Source organism: Cololabis saira, chromosome 16 (genome assembly GCF_033807715.1).
Source record: "Cololabis saira isolate AMF1-May2022 chromosome 16, fColSai1.1, whole genome shotgun sequence".
Lineage (NCBI taxonomy): Eukaryota > Metazoa > Chordata > Actinopteri > Beloniformes > Belonidae > Cololabis > Cololabis saira.
The window spans coordinates 17,942,894-17,963,896 of record NC_084602.1 but is presented as its reverse complement, the minus strand read 5'-3'; the positions used below and the strand labels follow the sequence as shown (position 1 = coordinate 17,963,896).

Below are 21,003 nucleotides of genomic sequence, written 5' to 3'. Positions count from 1 at the left end.
AATGAGAACCTGAGATCTCAGTGACGAAGGAGGAAACATTGCATCAAACATCAAGGGTCAGAGAGATGGAGGGTACGGATGTCAAAGAGTTTTCTTCATGGGCCGCTCCGTCAAGCTGCTGAGGCTACAGTCCTCCTGCAGTGGTCGCAGGTTCCAATCCCGGCCTGCGCACCTTTGCTGCATGTCATCCCCATTCTCTCTCTCTCTACCCCCTCTCTCTCTGCAACTTGAATAAAGGGGCCACTAGAGCCACAAAAAATCTTTAAAAAAAAAGTTGTCTTCAGGATTCTGATGGTGAACAAACCCAGAGAACTCACCGGTCCATTTTTCTGTACAGTGGTTTCCAGTGTAAACCAAATATGGTGGTGCAGATGTGCTGTTCTGGTCTGAGGAGCAGAAGTCCCAGGACATGACAACAGCCCAGTCTCGGGATAAGATGTACTTTATTGATCCCAGGATTGGGAAATTATTGGGCAGCTGCAGATTAACATACAGAAAACAGGACAAGCTCTGCATAAAACTTAATAATATAAAACAAAGTATTATCTAAAAATGTTTAAACAAATTTACATCTTATGCACATATTGATGGAAATGTGCAGCAGAAACTAAAAGTAATGTCAACAGCAGAGCTGTAATAGTCTGCTGGGGAAGGTGCTCTGGTGTCTGTCCAGTGTGGGGGGTCCAGGTTGTCCATGATGGACGGCAGTTTCTTCTGTGTCTTCCTCTTCACCACGGTCTCAAAGATCTCCAGTCTGAGAAATATCCCAGAGCCAGCCCTCCTGATGACCCTGTCAAGTCTGTGGGCGTCTCTGGCTCTGATGCAGAACAGCCGTGAGAAAGACGATGCTGGAGACCCCAGACAAAAGATCTCCAGCATCTTGATTTGGAGGTGCTGTTTCTCATCCCAGCCGCTTCACGAACCCAACAGGACAAAATTATCTGTGTGGATGTGAGCCCGACTATGTCCACCGGTAACTCTCAACCTCCTGCACAAGCTCTGCCCCCTTACAGTTTTTCTTGATTGCCTAAGCATGATTTTCAAAACAGGGCCCGTGGTTTCAAAACACTACACACAATTAGCACAACAACACACCAAATTAGCAAAACACTACAGATCCTTTGCAAAATTAAACACGCTTGTAAAAACTATACACTTCTTTTTAAAAACCACACTTTGTTACCATATGAAACAAACACGTTTCACATTACTATACTCTGTTTGCACGAGTTACACTCTGCTGTGATAAACCTAAAACACTTTTAGCACTTCTACGTCCCTATGATTAGAGTAGGCTACTATCAACAAAGTACAAATATACAGTTTTTCTTGATCGTTTTGGCCCATTTTTCCATTCACAGTTTACTTTTTCAAAACAGCTCACACAAAGCCCTTAACAGAAGCTGAAATAACCAAAACACTTTATGATGTTTGCAGAATGACACAACTTTCTCAAAACTTGTCACACATCCATCAAAACCAAACTTTTCCATCAAAACCTAGAATGTTTTCTGAATTGAACATGTAAGTTTTCTCATTTATTTACTGTAACGATGGATAACAAAATTGAAACCACAGCTATCAATATCAACTTTTGTTCAACACCCTCATAGTATTGACTATTTTACAACTGACAACATACTACAATTTGGGTTTTGTATTGAGCGCTCTAACTTAGTTATATAACTTAGAAATATACTGTCACAGAGTATTTACAGTAAAATCAGAAAATGTGTATACAGTAAAATATTGTAGATCTGTTTTTGTATTGCTGAAGTTCCTGTCAACACCATTGATTTACATTTGTTCTACTGTGTACAAAATGTCAAGATTCTGACAGAAAAATATTTATTGCAGTACTTGTCACATGCACATACTGTAAGCAATCAAAATGACAGGGTTCAATATGCAGTACAACAAAGGTCAATTGTCAAAGAAAGTACTGTAAATGAAACACAATGAAATGAAACCCTGTAAATATGAAAAAAATTAAAATACAGGAAAATTACGCATTGTCGACACGGGCCTGACGATCAGGCCACATGTTCTCATCCACATGTTCTCATCCACATGTTCTCATCCACATGTTCTCATCCACGTCCTCCTGATCCATGCTTGGTGTCAACTTCAAGCTATTGACCTCTTTGATAGGTTGAGGACTACTTGCTTTGTTTTGCAAAGAGAGTTCACACAGGTGCTGATAATTTTTAGAATTGAGAGAGCAGTTCCAATTGGCTGCTACAAAGTGTTTGCAATGTGTTGCCATGGTAAATCAGTTATGTTTTGTGTCTCTTTGTGAGAAGTGTGTTAACTGTTTTGAAAAGTGTATTACAGTAAAAGTCAAAGAAAATTGTGTGAAAGCAATGAGAAATAGTTAACCGATTCGCCAGAGAGGACTCTTGCTGTGCAAAGAAGGTGTGAGCATTAGATAAAGTTGACCCATGATGTGCAAAATGTGTCAAAGCAATCGAGAAAAACTGTAGTCTTTCTCTGACTCTTGTGCTTGGAGACCAATGAGCTCACCTGCTGCTTTCTATAGTGTAGATACACCTGATTGGTGTGTCTACATTTAAGCAAACAAGTGTTTGCACACCTGATGACTGTGTTGAACCAACTGGTTGGACGGTGTGCTTATTTGACAGTCAGTGCTTTGGTATTGCAAAGAAGTGACTTTATGATAGATTTTTGTGTCTAATGTACGTTTAGTGTGTTTAGTGTTTTGAAAATCACTGTGTGTAGAGTTTTGCAACAAGTGTGAGGTTGACAATGTGCTTATAGTTGTGCAAATATGGGCTGATGTTTTGCTTCTTGAGTGTAAGGTTTTGCTAATAGTCTACTACTTTTAATTTTAGTGTGTAAGCAATCGAAAAAAACTGTAAGCATCTTAACCTTTTTCAAAAATGATGCAAAATGGAACTTCCACTAATGTGAAACCTATAGTCGATGAAAAGTAGCAGGACCTTTAATACATTTAGGACTCACATAAGAAAGATCCGAAAGATTTTTACGATAACAAGATTTAGAAAACAGAATTGAATGGGACCTTTGTCCAAAAAGTCTCCTGTAAAGTGACCTTCATCCTGCAATGTTGGGAGCACGATCCCCCAGAACTGTGCTCTCTGTTCATGAATGGGCTCCACCACCCCTCTGTCTGCCGGTCAGCCCTGCTTCTTCTTAGGAAACTTCTCTCTTCTCTCTCTCGCCCTGTCCTCTGTGCTCCTGTCTGCTGAATCCTCTCAGGGCATCCACCTGGGGAGGGACTGTTCTGAGGAAATACCCAGCAACACGTTTGTGGTGAAAGTCTCCGTCCATAACACATATCGACTATAGCCATCTATACAGCCATCAACGTCAATGCCATGAGGTTTTGATTTTATCACAGCCGTCCATGTGCCAGAGTGCATTTGGCCCTCTGCTGTTGCACTGACGTCTCCTCAAGCGTTTTGCTCTTCTTATTTCCACACCTTGGGGGTCAAGCAGCTTAATGATGCGTCTTATGGTTTCTTGTGACACAACAAATCCAAATTGAAAGAAGATGTATCCAATGATAACCCTGACATCTATCCATGTGTCATGATTTCATCCTGGACAAAAGCCAGAACTTCATCCAAATCCGATTCATTTTTACTTCAAAACAAGTGCGGATGCTTATTTATCTGATTGTTTTGGACTTAAATGGCAGGTATTCTAATTGTTACTATAAAAAAGTGTGAAGTAAAGTTTGATTAGTCATCCAACTCTGGCACAGGAGGAATTGTTAAATGGCAACACTGATGTCAGCAGTTAAATTCATTTGAAAAGTCAACTGTGCAGAAGTCAAGGAGGGCGATTCAGTCTCCATGGGGATACAGTTCTCCAGGGTTGCATCATCCATCAGCAGTATGACGCTGCTGTCAACATGCACAAGGACAAAACAAAGACAATGATTTTCAGTAAAGCACATATTTGTTATATAGACTCAAAGTAAAGGATCTGAAATAAACTCTTCACTAAAAAAAGAGAGGCATATGGATATACCGAACACAAATACATCAGGATGTTCCTCCCTGTTTGAGGTGGTGGTTGGCGTGCTGGTGGTGGTCAAGGGCAGCGGTTCTGGCCACTTCAGGTTATGAATAATCGGTACTCGCACACTCTTTCAACGTTTTGCAAGTTCATTCATTCATTCGCCTTATTTACACAAACGAAGCAGTAAATATGTTTCACCCATCTTTGGCTCCTTCTCTTATTTGCACCACCTCACCTGTTTCTATACTTATACTACTTGATTTTTTAAAATTCTTTTATGTCATTTTAAATCGTGGACTGTTTATTTTCATGCTTCTTTGCACCGCAAGCTTGACTTGACCTTAACGACATGTGGTCGTCTGAGAGCCATCTGTCTGGGAGGAAATCATCAGCGTCCAACGTTTTCAGTCCTCCCTGCGGTGACACCAAGTTCCTCGTTAGCAGATTTCTGGGACTGAAGTCAGAATTCTAACTTTTTTTCTCAGAATTGAGTATTTTTTTTCTTCAATAGTCCCAAAACTGTTCTGTAGGGAAGTATGCGAAGACATCCGCCCTTACCTAACCTCACTCAAGCTTCTCCTCTCTCCAACGGTGCCAAAAATACATTTTAATGTATATATATATCTCTCTCTCTCTCTCTCTCTCTCTCACTCACACACACAAAGATACACACAAGACATACAAACACCAGACTACTCCCGTACTAATACACACACACACACACACACACACACACACACACACACACACACACACACACACACACACACACACACACACACACACACACACACACACACACACACACACACACACACACACACACACACACACACACACACACACACACACACACACACACACACACACACACACACACACACACGATTGTAAGAAAAGTGTCCAGAAAGTTTTTATTGAGTCTCAGAATGACAGCATGGATTACAGACCTGCTGAAGTTAAACTAAAATGTTGTGGATTTCACCATCATCATCATCGTTTACTCTTCTTCACGGCTTCATCACATCCATCTCGAGTCAGTCATGGAAGCTTTGGTCACATAAGAGTGAAAAACATTCATATACAGTGCAGTTAAAAACAAAAAGGTAAAGGGACAAAAAAAAAAGGTGATTTTTTTTATTTTTTAAAAACTTCATTTTTTTTGTTATTTTTTTTTACAATAAATCAAACGGAGCAGCGAACTGACGTTAAGGCAAAAAGACTGAAGCTCCACCATTGACTGGAATGACCAAAGGAAAAGATCCTGGAGGAAAACGAAGCGACGTGATGACTAGTGTTCATTAGTTAATAAAAACATGTACAATGCTTTGTTTTTATTTTTTTGTTGAATTTACTTTTTAAAGTTACACTTTAATGATATCTGGCCTGCACATGAAAACGAATCGTACACGTACGAGTGCCATCAAGAACTTGTGAGGAGGAGGACGATGAGGATGGACGGACAACAGATGCAGCAGACACCAAGACAGAGAGCAGTTTTGTTTTGTCCGAATCCTGAAAGTTCCTGAAAGAACCCACTGTTCAGTTTTGATGTGAAACCTCAGGAAGTGATAAAAATGGAAACTTGGCAGCCAGACAAACTCCTGATAGCAGTTTGTGATCACATGACTACGAGCACATCCAACTCTCCTAATTCTGAGAAATCTTAAAAAAAAAAAAAAAAAAAAAGGACAAAAATCTAAAACTCTGATTTTACAGTCTGCACTTTGTTTGGGTTGAGGTTTCCTGACTGAGCCTCGTGTCTCCGCGTTGGACGGTGGAGACGTTGGAGTTACTGGTTCAGGTTGTTGGTGAACAGCAGAAACAACCTGAACCTACTCGTCTTCATGTGGTCGATGCAGCTTCAGGCAGATTTGTGAGGGACATGTAGACGTGTCTTGATGTTGGGGGGGGGGGGGGGGGGGGGGGGGTCCTGCGAAGGCAGCCTGTAGGAACGTCCTGAAACTCTGCATAAACCCAGACGACAGGTGAAAGAGATTCAGACTGAAGAGGACAGACGGGACATTTTATTACTGCTGATAACGGTGAACGCCACCAAGAAGGAAAAGAAAGAAAAGGTAGAATAGTACAGTACGAATGCTGCGTGTCTGATTCTGCACCAGTAAGACCATTGTAACCAGTATGGGTGCTCTTAGAAAGAGTGAGGAAGATGAAGACCATTAGTGATGAAGAAAACAGACTTCCTGTCGTTTTTAACCCCTCTGTTGTTTCTCTCTCTCTCTGGTCTAGAGCTCTCCATGTTGTTCATCCATCCTCACTTTCTCAGCCCCAACAACGAGCACATCCAGCTGGCTGTGGGCGGGTGTGGCGGTTAGGCGTTTCCTTTCAGGACACCCAAGCAGCTCTGCAGAAGCTGGAGGTTTCCCTGCAGGTGAGAGAGGGGGCGGGGTCAGAGAGACAGGGCCGGTTGAGAGGGGGTGGGGCCAAAGCCTCGGTCTGGGTCCGTTTGTTTCACAAACCAGTTTAGACTGGAATCAATGCCAGGTGTGAACTGCTGTATTCAGAGCATGAGAAGTCCAACCCAAATTCGCTCAGTATTAAATGCAGGCTTTCCGCTACATATAAATGATCGTGGTGCATCACCACGCCCAGGTAATATCTAGATCAGGGGTCGGCAACCCGCGGCTCTAGAGCCGCATGCGGCTCTTTAGCGCCGCCCTAGTGGCTCCCTGGAGCTTTTTCAAAAATGTTTGACCTTTTATTTCCTTTTTTTCTTCATTTTTTTTCTTTTTTTTCTTTTTTTCCCTTTCCTTTTTAATCGACATTTCGACTTTTTTCTCGAAATTTTGACTTTTTCCTCAACATTTCAACTTTTTTTCACGAAATTTTGACTATTTCCTCAACATTTCGACTATTTCCTCAACATTTTGACTTTTTTCTCGACATTTTGACTTTTTTCTCGATATTTTGACTTTTTTCCTTGACATTTTGACTTTTTTCTCGATATTTTTACTTTTTTCCTTGACATTTTGACTTTTTTCTCGACATTTTGACTTTTTTCTTGACATTTCGACTTTTTTCTCGAAGTGCAAATGGCTCTTTCAACATTTTGGGTTGCCGACCCCCGATCTAGATAAAGCGTGTATTTGCATCATCCCAATATCTTATCCGAGACCGTGTTGGACATGCACACCGACTTCGCCGGTTCATTACTTAAAGAGGCGCCAGTGGGCCGGCCCATTTTCAGGTGCTTTGAGAGGAAGAAGATCACTGAAGCCATCAACATTATGACAAATACCTTTGACAACATACTGCTCAAACAAATAAAGGGAACACTTAAACAACCCAACACGTAATGCAACGTGTTCCCTTTAACCCTTTATTATCTATAAACACAAATACATCAAACAGAATTGTGTTTGTAAGAGAATCAGTCTTCATCTGCAATAATAATACACTTACTTCAAGGCAGCACATCTGGGGGGGCCACAGGCCCTAAATGATTCAGAACATCTACCTGTGATGGGATCACTCAGGACACGTTAATACCAGGTCTAAACATGGCGGTCCTGACGCCCCACGGACACGCCTCCACTCAGTCAGAGTTAAATGATGGCTGGACTTTAACCTGGTCATGTTAAGTAGATACACGGCAGAAGCTCAGACAGTTCTCTCTCATTCATCGACTCAGGCGCCAAGAACTAAACTATTGCAGCTAAAACCACGGCAGAGACACGGGTGGTCTTTTTAATTAAACTTAAAAGCACTGCATAAATTTACTTTACATTTCCTACAAAAATCACACTCCTGCCTGCACTTATCATTGCCTTCATCAGTTGCCATGGCAACATCAATCGCACACAGACCCACCAATCCTCTTCCATCAGATTCATGATGACGATAGAAGAAACTGGGAGACACATTTTCATTCGAGCCGTGACGGTGGAGTCATCAGGACTGCATCTTACCTTGGCATGTTTGAGCTCCAGCTCCGCCAGCTCCACCAGGTTCTTCCTGAACGCCGCCACTCTTCTTGTCTTGAAGTCTATGAGCTCTAATAAGAAAAGAACGGACATCAGTCCTTCCAGCCAAACCAGGAAGCAGGAAACCACCACAACATGTCCTAGATCTCCAGTCAGTTCAGAGGTACTGGAACAGAGACAGAGCTCCTCTGGTTTTACCTTCATACAACACCACAATGGACTTGAAGTAAAACAACTAAATGTGATAACAGCAGTGAAAAATAAAGGCATTAACCAGGTCGGTGTTGCAGCCATTTGAAACAGAACCTTAATTTTGAGAGGCTCAACTGGATTTGGCCAAAGTGACATAAGTGTAAATATAGCCACCATTGTTTTACACTTGGCTGAAACATGAGCACTGGCTCACAGGGATCTGTGCACCGTTAGCATCTGTGGAGTCTCATCTCTCAGATGATGGCATCTTGTTATAGGAATGCTGCAAATGGCTGCTTGTTCTGTTTTATGTGCTCCGCCACAGTCTTTTAATCATTATGATCTGGGTCTCTGATGTCACACCAGTAGAAACTTTAAGCCCAAATAAAACCAAACGTGTGGTTCAAAGACGCGGAGAGGCTGACCTTGCTTGGCAGACTCTGAGATCTTCTCAAACTTGTGGCAGCAGAGTTGTTGGCTGGTCTCGGCCTGCAGAACATCCCGGTTTTTAGCTCTGGCTTTATCCAGAGCTTTGTTAGCATTTTCGTAGTCCACCAGAGCCCGGCTCCTCCGGTACAGCAGGTCCTGCCAAAAACCACAGAGATACGAGTCATTTCTCCAAGGCCTTCCTGTAACTCCAGCCTCTACCTGTCAGTGAGCTCTCGCACCTTTGCAGCCTGCGACTCTCTCAGATAATATTTAAGCAAGTCGGCCAACTTCAAATCTTCATCCGCTGCAACTCGAGCTTCTATTTTCTTTAAGGCGACAGTAAAGAAACAGAAATGGTGAGCGAATGAGAACAAAAACACAGGCTGCCAGCTGAACATCTGAAGATACCTACCCTGGTCTTCTCGAACAGCTCCGACACCTTCAAGGAAAACCTTAGAAAAAAAAAAAGAGAACGGGAACCGGATCAGTAAAGAGGAACGGCGGCATGTTCAGGTCAGAATCCAGATGGGTTTCACGGGGGACTAAGCACAGATCATTTTCACATTTCAAACAGTGTAAGACATGTTGATTGATGATTATGATGAAAAAAAGCAGTATTTATTTCAAAAAGATGTAACCGTTCGATTCTCTTTCATTTTTCACATTTTAACTGTTACTGAAAGTTTCCGTCAACTCTTTAATGACTTATTAAAGTTTGAAATCCAAATATCATCCATTATAATCAACATTAACATAATATTAAAAGAAAAACACTGTTTCCTTAAACAGAGGAAACACTTCATTATTAGTGGAGACTAAATAAACCAGGAAACAACACTAATCTGGGATGCCTGAAGAGAAAACTGTCGGGTCAGAACTTCCTACCCGGGACCAGACACCAGCCAACCAAAGCCACGACAGAGTATTCAACAGTGCTGCGGTTTTGTGTTTAGTGAAGTGTGTTAGCTCGTACTTGCAGAGGTCTGTGGAGTCCTGCGTTCCTAACGAGTACAGAGACGAGGCGATTCTGTTCATGTCGTCAGCAGCATCTGAACACAAGAGACATCTCGGTCAGGTGGTCAAAGAACAGACTGTCTCTGAACCCATTTCTGCATCAATCAAAAATCATTCAAATAAAGATATTAGACTCAAAAGAAAAAATGCAGGCACTCTGGTGGCTTGAAAAAAGTTAAAAAACCTTTATTTGGACTGGGTTACATTCTAAAAAACACCAACGCGTGTCGGCTTACGCCTTCCTCAGGGTGTATGGAGACAAGAGACAACAATCAAACATAATTATATAGAATTCAGTTCAGCGGGGGCTGTGTCTAAGATATTAGACGTTCACACAGACTTTTAGACTTCATCCCTAATTAAAGACACGAGGCAAGATGTGCAGAATTCCTTTGGATTGTTTCAGTGATTAACCGTTGAAAACAAGTTGATAAAAGGAAAAAAAAAAACAAGGGGGTCCGTTTTTTCTCAAGTTCAAACTTTGCCTGTACAGCTTGGAGTGAGTTCCCAAACTGACCATCCTCTGAACCGCCACCGCGACACCCTTCCCCTGCCAAGTGAGAGGGCCACAAACACCACCCACTGGGGATGTAAACCGGCAACCCTGATCTGGCTACATGGGCCAGTGGTTCTTCACAGAGGTGGGCTCTTGGAACTAAACCTGGAAGGATGAGTCTTTCCTGATCTACCGACGCCACGGTGGTAGCACAGACAACAACCCAATGATACATCACCCAGGTTGAACTCAGCTGTTCCTCCTGCTGAGCATCCAGGTGGAGCTGTGGCTACACACCACCCTGGAGACTGGACACACCCTAGCCCAGGGGTCGGCAACCCACAGGCTCCTTAGCGCCGCCCTAGTGGCTCCTGGAGCTTTTTCAAAAATGTTTGACGTTTTTTTTTCCTTTTTTTCTATTTTTTTCCCTTTTATTCTCTTTTCTTTCTTCTTTTTTTTTCTTCCTTTTTCCTTTCCTTTTTAATCTTGACATTTGAACTTTTTTCTCGAAAATTTTGACTTTTTTCCTCAATATTTCGACTTTTTTCTCAAAATTTTGACTTTTTTCTCGACATTTCAACTTTTTTTCTAGAGATTATACTTCAACATTAATCTCAACATTTCGACTTATTTCTCTGAATTTCGACTTCTCTCTCGACATTTCGACTTTTTTCTCGACATTTTGACTTTTTTCCCAACATTTCGACTTTTTTCTCAAGATTGTACTTCAACATTAATCTTGACATTTCGACTTTTTTCTCGAAATTTTGACTTTTTTCTCAAAGTGCATAATAATTCCCCCAGTTATAACTAATATACAGTAGATACATGCAGCATGTGTTGCCTTTATTCTAAGGCTTATACAAGACTTCATTTTTTGTGGCTCCAGACATATTTGTTTTTTGTGTTTTTGGTCCAATATGGCTATTTCAACATTTTGGGTTGCCGACCCCTGCCCTAGCCCCTCCACATAATCCATGATCCAGCTGCATGCTGGGACTTTAACTGAAAGCCTCTCACCGTCAGACTTGGATGGAGAGCAGGGGGTCAGAACAGACCACACAACATGTTGTCCCAGCAGCTTCTCCACAAACTTGCCTCCCCTTTCCAGGGTTAAGCACCAAAGCCCAGGACTAAACTCACACCTCAGGCTCCGTCCACGCTCTCCTGGCGTGGACAATTCCTAAACAGACGTGGCACGCTCCGTGCTGGTCTTTATCACGGCGCGAGAAGCCGCATCCCAGAAGACAGGGACGGACAGAGGAATTCTGCTACATTTTCTTTAGCTTAGTGCTCTAAATAAAGAAAATCTGACACTAGCTCTCCGAGGGCAGACACGCCAGCTGAGCAGCAGCGACCAACAACAGCAGGTGAACTAGAACTGATTTTCTGTGGGGTTTTGGGAAATCACAGCTAGCTAGCAGCATCTAGCAAGCCTGACTCGGTGTTCCTAGCGGGTCAGGAGAGTAAAAACCAAAGGATGACCGTGATGACAGCCGTATTTAAGTGTGGGCAGGGCCTCCCGCTTGTCATCTGCCTAAAGAAGTGATTATTACAACTTATTTACTGTATTGATAACTGCATTTGGACCACAGGAACCTTCTTTAGGACGCAGGGTCCTTCAGAGGTCTTTTTCTCAGTCCTCTCCATCTCCCTGCAGGAAACGGGAACTAAACTGAGATGTAGAGGAGAAATGTTAAGAGGAAGCACTTCGGAGACTTCCCAGTACCTTTCGGATTGGTAAAGTATTCCCACCTTTTTATTTCCACATTTCTGTCTCAGTCACCTCAGGTTTGATGTTAAATCTTACAGCAGGGATGGTTCTGAGCATCAGTAGACACGCAGGCTCATGCAGAGTCATGAACCCCTGGTGTAACCGCACTCAACTGTTGCTACTTTTCTTGTTTGCAGTTTTTCCACATTTACATGGGGACACAGATTCCCAAGTGGCTTCACATCTTTAAGAATCACACAAGTCCAGGTTTTGAGTGGCTGATTCTTACTTTTGTGTGAGCGGATCATTCTGTCACATTTGGCCGAGGCGTCTTTGACTCTGTTGTGATATTCTAACAGGAATGTCTTCTCGTGCTCGAAGAAATCATCCACATCCTGGAACACAGACAGAAAACAGCCAACGTTAATACAGATAACAGCTAAAGAAAAAAATTAGTCTGGTTTTCATGTCTTCACCTTGACTCCGGCCACCAGGACGCCATCTGCGGACTTCACCACGTTTTTAAAGAAGTCCTCAAGTTTCTCCTTCTTGTTCTTTCCTCGTACACTAAGCTGTCGGACAGAAAAAAACACCTGAGATCAGAGACTGTACAGGCTAAAAATCTAATCATTACTGTACCTAGCCAATCTACTACATAACAGGCTTTCTGCTCAGAACACCTCATGTTCTAGAGACAACTTCTGTTGTAATAGACGCTATATAAATAAAATTGAATTGAACTGTCCAAGGACCTACTAATACCCATCGTTATGACAACAGGACAATCAAAGATACATTTAAATCATTCCACAACAAGACGGACTGGATTCACCAAAGATTACATGCAAGTAGGGAGAGGAATGATCTGAACTGTAACTCTGGGGGACATGTATCCAGTCACTCCCTCACAACGAGGCACTGGGCCCAGGTGGCGCTAGCGCTGAATTTAGTTAGAGGTTTCTTCTGTTTTAGTCAATCCCTTTTCTGAGATGCTTCATCATTCATTTCATGCTGGAGCCCTCCCTCCCCCCTTAATGGAATCTAATATCTCTGGTGATGAAGAAAGGAAAACTTCCAGAAGCTTCACATAGACCCATTTATGTGTTAAACGTAGATTTAAAGCTTCTTGTAAGAGCGCTAGCTTCAACATTAGGAAAACGTCTCACTAATATTATCAGCCCTGATCAGACCGGCTTCATGCATGGGAGATATTCAGTTCACAATGTCAGACATCTGCTTAATGCGACCCAGAACCTCAGTTCAACTCTCAAGCTCCCTGGATGCAGAGGAGCACCTTCATCAAGTGGACACACATTCTGTACACGTCACCTCTCTGCCGTCATCACTAATGGACTAAGACTGATAACTTCAGTACTGAACGAGGGACCAGACAAGACTTGCAGTAGCTATGGAGCCCCTCGCTGCAGCTGTCAGGCAAGAGGCTGGTACCAAAAGAACCTGGCTTAATAATCGCCAGTACAAACTTTCACTGTACGCAGCTGACATTTCACAACCAGATCAGGTGTGAATCTGCCCCCCTCGTGGGATCCCACTGCATAATTCGGGATACATCTCCCCGAGTAGAGCTGCTTTACTGGTGAAGGATTACATGACTTTGTCAAATATGTTAAGGGTTTGGCGTAAAGTCAGAAGGTTAGAGGGATTTCATAGCTCATTTTCCTGGCCAACGCTCATTCATGAAAACCCTGACTTCCCCCAGAACTCTACTCGGGTTTAGTAGACTGGTACCAAAAGGGGATTAAAAGCTTTTTCTTTAGCAAGCCTCTATTCTTACATTCCAGCATATGAAAAACAGACATGGCATCACGATGAAAGAGTTTCTGAAATATTGACAAGCAACTGAAGGGTGTTCTATAGAGGCTTAGCCACTTCACCATGTAAGTGGATAGCTCTCCACCTGAACAGTTTAATAAAACCCTCTCAAGACTTGGATCGGACAGTTCTGTCAAAGTCAAATGTAGGTGGAGATCAGAGGTAGTCACTATTGATCCTGATGGCTGGGATGCTCTTTAAAACCTTCTCAAGTGTTGGCCTCTAATTCGGGCTGGGAGAGACAATTCAAGATTATCCACAGACGTTTTGTTTCTCCTGAAACCAGGCACAAACCCATCATTGTCACAGCAATGTCTTACATGCAGTGCTGTTGGTTCTTTCTGTCACTGCTGATGGAGCGGCCCTCTGATTCAGCAGTTTGGGCTTTAATCATCAAACAGCTGAACGTGACCTTTAAGGGTCAGCTTTATCCCAGTGCAGGGACCTCTCTTTTGGGGCTATAGGATGAAACACCACAAGACTTTCAGAACAAAGAACTGCTGACCATCTTACTACAGTGTGCCCAGAAATGTATCCTCGGTTTATGGATCACTGACAAAGCCCCAACTCTGTCAGTGGCAGCAGACTGTTATGAACACCAACCTTTCTATGCTTTTTTCAGGGCATTAAAGGACAAACCATTTCCATTCTACCGTACCTGGATCCCCTCTTGGACTGTATGGACAGTGCCTCCTCTTTTATTTCATTTCTTTGTATTTTATTTTAATTGATTTAATTGTATTTTATTTTTATATATTTTTTCTTAATTTGCTTTATTTTATGTATTTACTATATTTCTATTTTGTTATTAAGATCATTTCTGCTGGTATTATTATTGGCTACGTTATAAATTCATCTGTTTGTATGTTAAATCTTGGAAACATGTTCAATAAAAATATGTTAAAAAAAAAAAAAAGAATTGTGCAATGAAGTTTGCGTCTGAAGGCCGACTTTGTTGGTAATTCTCAAGTTTTGGTCAAGGATGAAACATGTCAACATCACCCTGATGGGTAATCTACAAAACTCATTCCTATTATTGTGTTCGTCATGTGTTCATCTATGAACACCCTGATTAAAAGTGAAGCCTTTTATCGATCTGAATATCGTATTTCTGCATGTGTGTTACCAGCTTTGTGTCTTTCTACTAAACAAAAATAATAAATAACTAAATAAAAGAATGTGATGCCACCTTCCTTCCCCTCCCCCTGCTGAAGACGTTTAAACAGACCAGATTTGACACTCACATCCTGGTTGTACTCCAGGAAAACGTGGAAGTTGAGGTCTTTCCTAAGGACGGGATGAGCAGCCACGCGGCACAGGAAGACCTCGTGCATGGCAACGGTCTTCTTGAAGATGGCCAGGTACTCTCTGCAGGACAACACAGTGCAGTCAGTGGTGAAGATGATGAAGCAGCTGAGGGAGGACAGACTTAAAGAACTTGTTGGCAACTCACGCCTCCAGTTCCTGCTTCATCTTGGTGAACTCCTCCTTGGTCATGGATCCTTCTCCTTCCCCCAGCTTCTGCAGCTTCTCTCTGGATGCATCAAAGTCAGGTCTGGGAGGGGCTGGAGGGATCTGCACAGATACACCAGCATTGAGGCTGCTGAACAAGGACCTGTAAATCTGCACTATTGATGTTACCGGTTGTTGGTTCATTTTCTGTACACCACTGTAACAACAGTTGGAGAAACTGCTGTGCAGAGAGTACGCAAGCTATAAAACTGTTCACAGACAGAACAGACTTTTGATCGGTCAAGAACCTTATCTGCGTTGTATTTCAGCACTTATACGACTCGGACTGAATTCTTCCAGACAGTTTAATTCATCAGACCCCAAATTCAACTTTAAATGTCTTGACGTGGCACTAAGTCCGAGGAGTGTCTCTACAGCTGAGGCGTTGATATTTAAAAACATTTTAAAAAGTTCAGTGAATCTAAAGAGCAGAATTAGAATACACACACATGGTGTTGTTATGAAAAATCTTCAGCTGTGTTTTAACAAAAGTTGTTGTGAATCTAATATATATGAACTAACAAAAGAGGAAATGCAACAGGAAATGCAACAGTTGCACGTTCCTCTTTACTACCTAATCTGAACCAGATAACACACTCTGGCACCAAAACTACATGAATATGTTTGTTATAAAGCAAGAAAACCATATCAGCTGGATGTCTCTCAGATTGCATCTGTAAAATCAAAATAAGCCAACTTTATAGAGCGTGGTTCAGGTGAGAGGAGAGGAAAATAAGAACATGTTCAAGTGGCTCCTGTCCGAATGTTCGTGCTTCTTACAATGTATCCTGCATAGTCTTCGTTTTCGACGAACGAGTCGTGCAGCCAGATGAACTCTTCATGCTGTCGGACCACGGAGAACTCGTTCTGTTTGAAGTTTGGGAGCGTGCTCTGTGGAGACAGGAAGTGGATCGTCACAGACGTGTCCAGGGGACCGGTCTGAATGCTCTGGCGAGGGGAGGCGAGCCTTACCTTAGTGTGGACGGTGAACTTGACCTTGTCCCTCTCACTCAGGGCGTCAGAGATGTCTACTTGTAGCGTAGCGTCCATCTCCAGATCCACGTTCACCGCCTGTGTCTGCAGAAAGACGTCGGACAGCAGGTATCTCAGAACAGAGCAGCCAAAGAAAAAAGGTTTTACAGTATTCTGTAGTAAACCAACATCATTTAGGATGACACCTCTTCCTCACAAATGACAGCCTATCGGGGACATTTAAGATACAAAAACTTGTGGGGTAAAACGTCTAGAAGAAAAAGTCAGAAAATCTGACTTCATCAAATCAGAATTACTCAACATCTAAGTGCCAAATGTAACTTGTTTTTGATGAGTTTTCCTATCTTCTCTCGTTCGGCAATTCTCTCCTTTTCTCTTCAATCATAAGTCTCTCCGTCTCCTCCAGAGGAGCCAGGAAAGGTGGTTCATGCATCCGCTTAGGATGCCTCTCTAAGGAGGTGTTTCGGGCATGTCCAACTAGGCAGAGTCAGACATCTCAACCAATCAAAAGAAGAAGAAAAACTATAGAAATGGGCCCAAGAAAAAGTAAAAAGGATCAAGTGCTACATTAAGCAGTTAGATATCTAGATTCAGGCCCAGGAATTGATTCTTGCATAGAAGAAAGAACAAAATATACGATAATATTAATATTTTGTCCCAACCCAAACAATTAGTGCACTTTAACTGTGAGAAGTCAAATAACTTTGTAAACACAAACTGTCCTACTGACTGACTTGTCAGAAAGCTCCAGTTGTGTCTCATCTGTCCGAAGGACGTTCTCCCAGAAGCTTTGTGGTTTACCAATAAGTTGTTTCTGATGTTCTTCCAACAGTGGAGTCCTCCTCTGTCCTCCACTTTGGTCCAAACAGTGATGGATGCTGTGATCAAACACTGATGGACCTGGACCTTGGACTTCACCTTGAATCTATTTGGAAGTTGTTTCGTTTCTTTGGTTTCCATTTGTAATATCCGTCTGTTCAAAACTCATCAGTTGTCCTCTTGTGTCCACATCCAGGGAGGTCGTCCTCAGTCCTGAGAGATTCCACCTCTGAATGAAATGTCCAGCTGCTTGGAGACGGTCTTCTAGTCTTCCCCTTTGGTGGTCTGGAATGTTCCTCCTGATGTCTTCAGACAACCGTCTCCTTCACTGTCTCTGGTCCATGTTCAGTGTGGTGGATGCCATGATACCAAACAGCAGAGACACACTTAACCCTTTAAATAGTCAGAATGACTGACTGAAGACACCTGAGATGTGATTTGCAGGACCACTTTCGTTTAATGTCACCATAGAAACATCATCTTTCCTGGAAGTGACAACTCATTTTTCCAAGTGCGTAGAATCATTTCCATTCTCCTGTAAACTGCCACAGATTTAATCTGATTTTGTTCATATTAACCAATCTTAAAAAACTGTTGGTATCAAAGTGTTTCACTTCTGAGTTCCTGTTGACACCAGCATGAAGGTTTAAACCAGGGATCTTCTTCCACAGTGGAATCGACACTCAAGAAGAGTGATATTATTGTGTGCGGAGATAAGTGCATCATCCCAGCCCTAATATGTCAGCACGTCACCCTACTGTGTCACCGATGAGAGAACGGCCTAAGAAACTTACATTTATTGTAAATAGGATATTCTAAATTAAGGGATCTGACTCAATAAAAAATGGATCAAGTCTAACAGTAAGCAAAGCAGGTATGGCTCCATATACAGGTTTTATTTATTTATTTGCTCTATTGCATTTAAGGACATTGACCAATGTTCTTGAACCCTGAATTTTTTTAAGTGTCATATATGATTTATAAATGGGCCAAAAGAGGGGGGTCCACTGCTACGGGCGATCAGATTATTGACAGATCGCACAGCATCTAGAAAAACTGTTTACAACTTTTAATCTCCCTATAAGCACATCCATCCAGTCCTGAGATGAGGCCTTAAAACGAGAACCGGCAGCATCAATCAGTAATCCTGTTAAGCATGTGGATCTGTGTTGTTTATCTCCTTGGTCGACTTTGTGATTTACTGAATCCTCTTCGGCCAGACGTCACCCGTCCTGGACCCACAGCCTTCATCACACTTCTTCAATCTCATCCGAAGAAGTCTGTTCTCTCTTTTCCTGCTATGCCCAGCTGGCCTCCGGCAGGAGGGTCCCCCCCCTATGATCCAGGTCCTGGTCCAGGTCTCTTCCCCCCTAAAGGGGAGTTTTTTTTGCCACTGTTTGGCTTAAAGGGGACCTATTATGAAAAACACGTTTTCTCTTGCTTTAACATATATAAAGTGGTCTCCCCTCAGCCTGCCAACTCAGAGAAGGAGGAAAGCAACCAAATTCTGCAGGGTCTGTACAGCCGCCCGGATGAGCCATCCAGTGTGATGTGGATCTACGAGCCGTTCAGATTTGCGCATTTTCGTTATGTAACCAAAATGCAAACCACACCCACAACTATAAAACCGTGTAACTGCATGCAAGCGTCCAACTATCGCTTCGCACTGCGTGACACCGGACGCTCTCTGTCCATCTCCCTCCAGCAGCTGCCACTTTATTGAGGTTTTTGTAGTGAAATGAGGAGGAATCATAGAGATAACTCCTCATTTCAACTAACTGGATCAGCCGTTCCTCATCCATGACTGTTTCCTACAGCGCTTTCAACCGGCTTTCAACGCGAGCGGCAGGAAACGGCCAGCTCAAAACGGTGTGCCAAGTCGCTGCGGCCAGTTAGGACAGTCCAATAGAAAATAAAGCAATGGAATTGATTTTCTCGTTGACGCTCGCTTGCATCGCATGCAATTATGACATGGTGTTAGGACACGGTAACTCCGCCGGCCGGCGCTTCTGCCATAATTTCGTAGCGGTGTATCGCGTCATTCAGGCAGCCAATCAGCACAGTGCCTCATTATCATAGCCTCCCCGCCCACTCAGAATCCCGCATAAAGAAGGAGGTTAGAAACTGGGATGATAAAGACATGCGGTGCGTCCGAAATGCCATACTAAAAAGTATATACTAAAAAGTATACTTAAATTTGGCACACTTTTGAGTAAATATCAGTAGTGTGCATTAATTCGGACGTACTACTAAGAGCGCACACGTGACCTGCCGTAGGGAGGGGGTTGTTACCATGGTAACGTGTCACAGCAGCAGTAGCAGCGTTCCGCTCTTTCCCGTTTATTCTGGCCCAAACAAGATGACATTATATAATATTATTAAATACAAATATTATAATATTAATATTATACTTATGACATATACGAATCCCTTAGCAGCCAATCAATCCACACTAATACATTACACTAATACTCCAGAATGAGTATGGATAGATCATACTATTGAGTACGTACTAATGTTTCGGATGGACTAAAAATCCCACATACTCATTTTGCATACTCATTAGGATGGAAGTATGTGATTTCGGACGCAGCCATGGTCTAGAGGCTGAAATTCTAATTTATTTAGCAAAAACAATCAAAAGCTTGTTTTTAAGACATTCAAGGCCTGTTTAAAATAGGGATTAGATGCCATAATAGGTCCCCTTTAAGGTGTTTCTCCCACTAGGGGAGATTTTACCTGCCATTGTTGTGGGTCTCTGGAAAGATCCTAGAGACCTCTGTTGTAATAGACGCTATATAAATAAAACTGAATTAATCAAAACACCTCAATCATCTAATTTTTCCACTGAACACACCCTTTATTCACAGCCCTGGAGGAGAGAGGTCCATATGAATGAGAGTTAACTCCAGCTCATTGTGATTGTTATTAATTCAGATGATGTTTACACCAGAACCAGCTCATGTTCCTGTACCGGGCCCGGTACCTGGCCCAGGTACAGACACGGTACCAGAACATTTCTCCCCCTGGAGTCAGATCTGGACCTGGGATTAAGTGTCATCACGTGACAGTAACAGTAACGGCTCGGTAACGGCCTGAACCCGCCGGTACCGGTACCGGCCCGGCCCGGGGGGGTGGGGACTAATACGGCCTGCGGACCGGACCGAACCGGGTCTTGGGTCGAGCCGTTAACCCCCTAAGTAAGCCGAAGCGGGACCGCCGGAGGTCCGTTAGCCCTAGCTACGGGACTCACCCCCCGGTCCTCCTCGGAGAGGAAGTCGGGTCCATCGTCCAGCCCTTCCTGCTGGGAGACACACACACAAACGCGTTAGTTGGTCGGAACCGGGTCCCCCGGACCGGGCCCGGGCCGGGCTGGGACCGGGCCGGGCCGGGAGAGCAGCGGGGAGGAGGACGGAGCGGAGAGAGCAGAGAGAGCAGACCCACCATCATGGCTGCGGCGCTGGGACAGGAAGTACCGTGTTGCCAGGTCCCGTGACAGAAACAAGCGCTGCGGGCCGAACAAAAGCCCGGATTCATCACCGGGGAACCATAGACATAAATACACTGGAGTTGAGGGGGGATGAGGGGGGATGGCAACCCCCTTGAAATAAAAACAGTCAAAATCATCCCCCCCTGAAATAAAAACAGTCAAAAAATCATCCCCCCTGAAATAAAAACAGTCAAAATCACCCCCCCCTGAAATTATCATTATTATTGCTATTATTGCTATTATTACTATTATTACTATTATTATTATTATTATCATCATCATCATCATCATCATCATCATCATCATCATCATCATCATCATTATTATTATTATTATTATTATTATTATTATTATTATTATTACTATTATTATTATTTTGTGTAGACTTATGATACTTCATTTTGTTCTTTTTGTATATTCTATTCAGTTAAAAGGTGGGCAAGATAAGCTTTATGCTTCAAGCCAAGACCTTTTCGGTCAAATAATCACAATGTTGACCAGAGAAAACCTGTGTTACCTTGTTTGTTGATTTTTGTTTGTGATTGACCGAAATAAATAT

The 21,003-nt window shown here is 42.8% G+C and overlaps 1 protein-coding gene across 2 annotated transcripts; it reads right to left on the bottom strand.

Annotated features, from left to right (window-relative positions):
- Nucleotides 1-4,896: 4,896 nt before the first annotated feature.
- On the bottom strand, nt 4,897-20,444 carry snx6 (sorting nexin 6). Of its 2 annotated transcripts, none has more exons than XM_061743652.1 (14): nt 20,399-20,444; nt 20,208-20,258; nt 16,115-16,219; nt 15,923-16,033; nt 15,084-15,205; nt 14,875-14,998; nt 12,274-12,369; nt 12,087-12,192; nt 9,547-9,622; nt 8,986-9,025; nt 8,813-8,899; nt 8,570-8,729; nt 7,938-8,023; nt 4,897-6,394 (listed from the first exon to the last, which is right to left on the bottom strand). In XM_061743652.1, exons 1-14 carry the CDS (start codon nt 20,402-20,404, stop codon nt 6,341-6,343), a joined length of 1,224 nt encoding a protein of 407 aa, XP_061599636.1. In that variant the 5' UTR covers nt 20,405-20,444; the 3' UTR covers nt 4,897-6,340. The 2 variants fall into 2 exon arrangements, with proteins under 2 accessions (XP_061599636.1, XP_061599637.1); XM_061743653.1 differs by having other exon boundaries at nt 20,208-20,255; nt 20,399-20,412.
- Between the last annotated feature and the right edge of the window lie 559 nt (nt 20,445-21,003).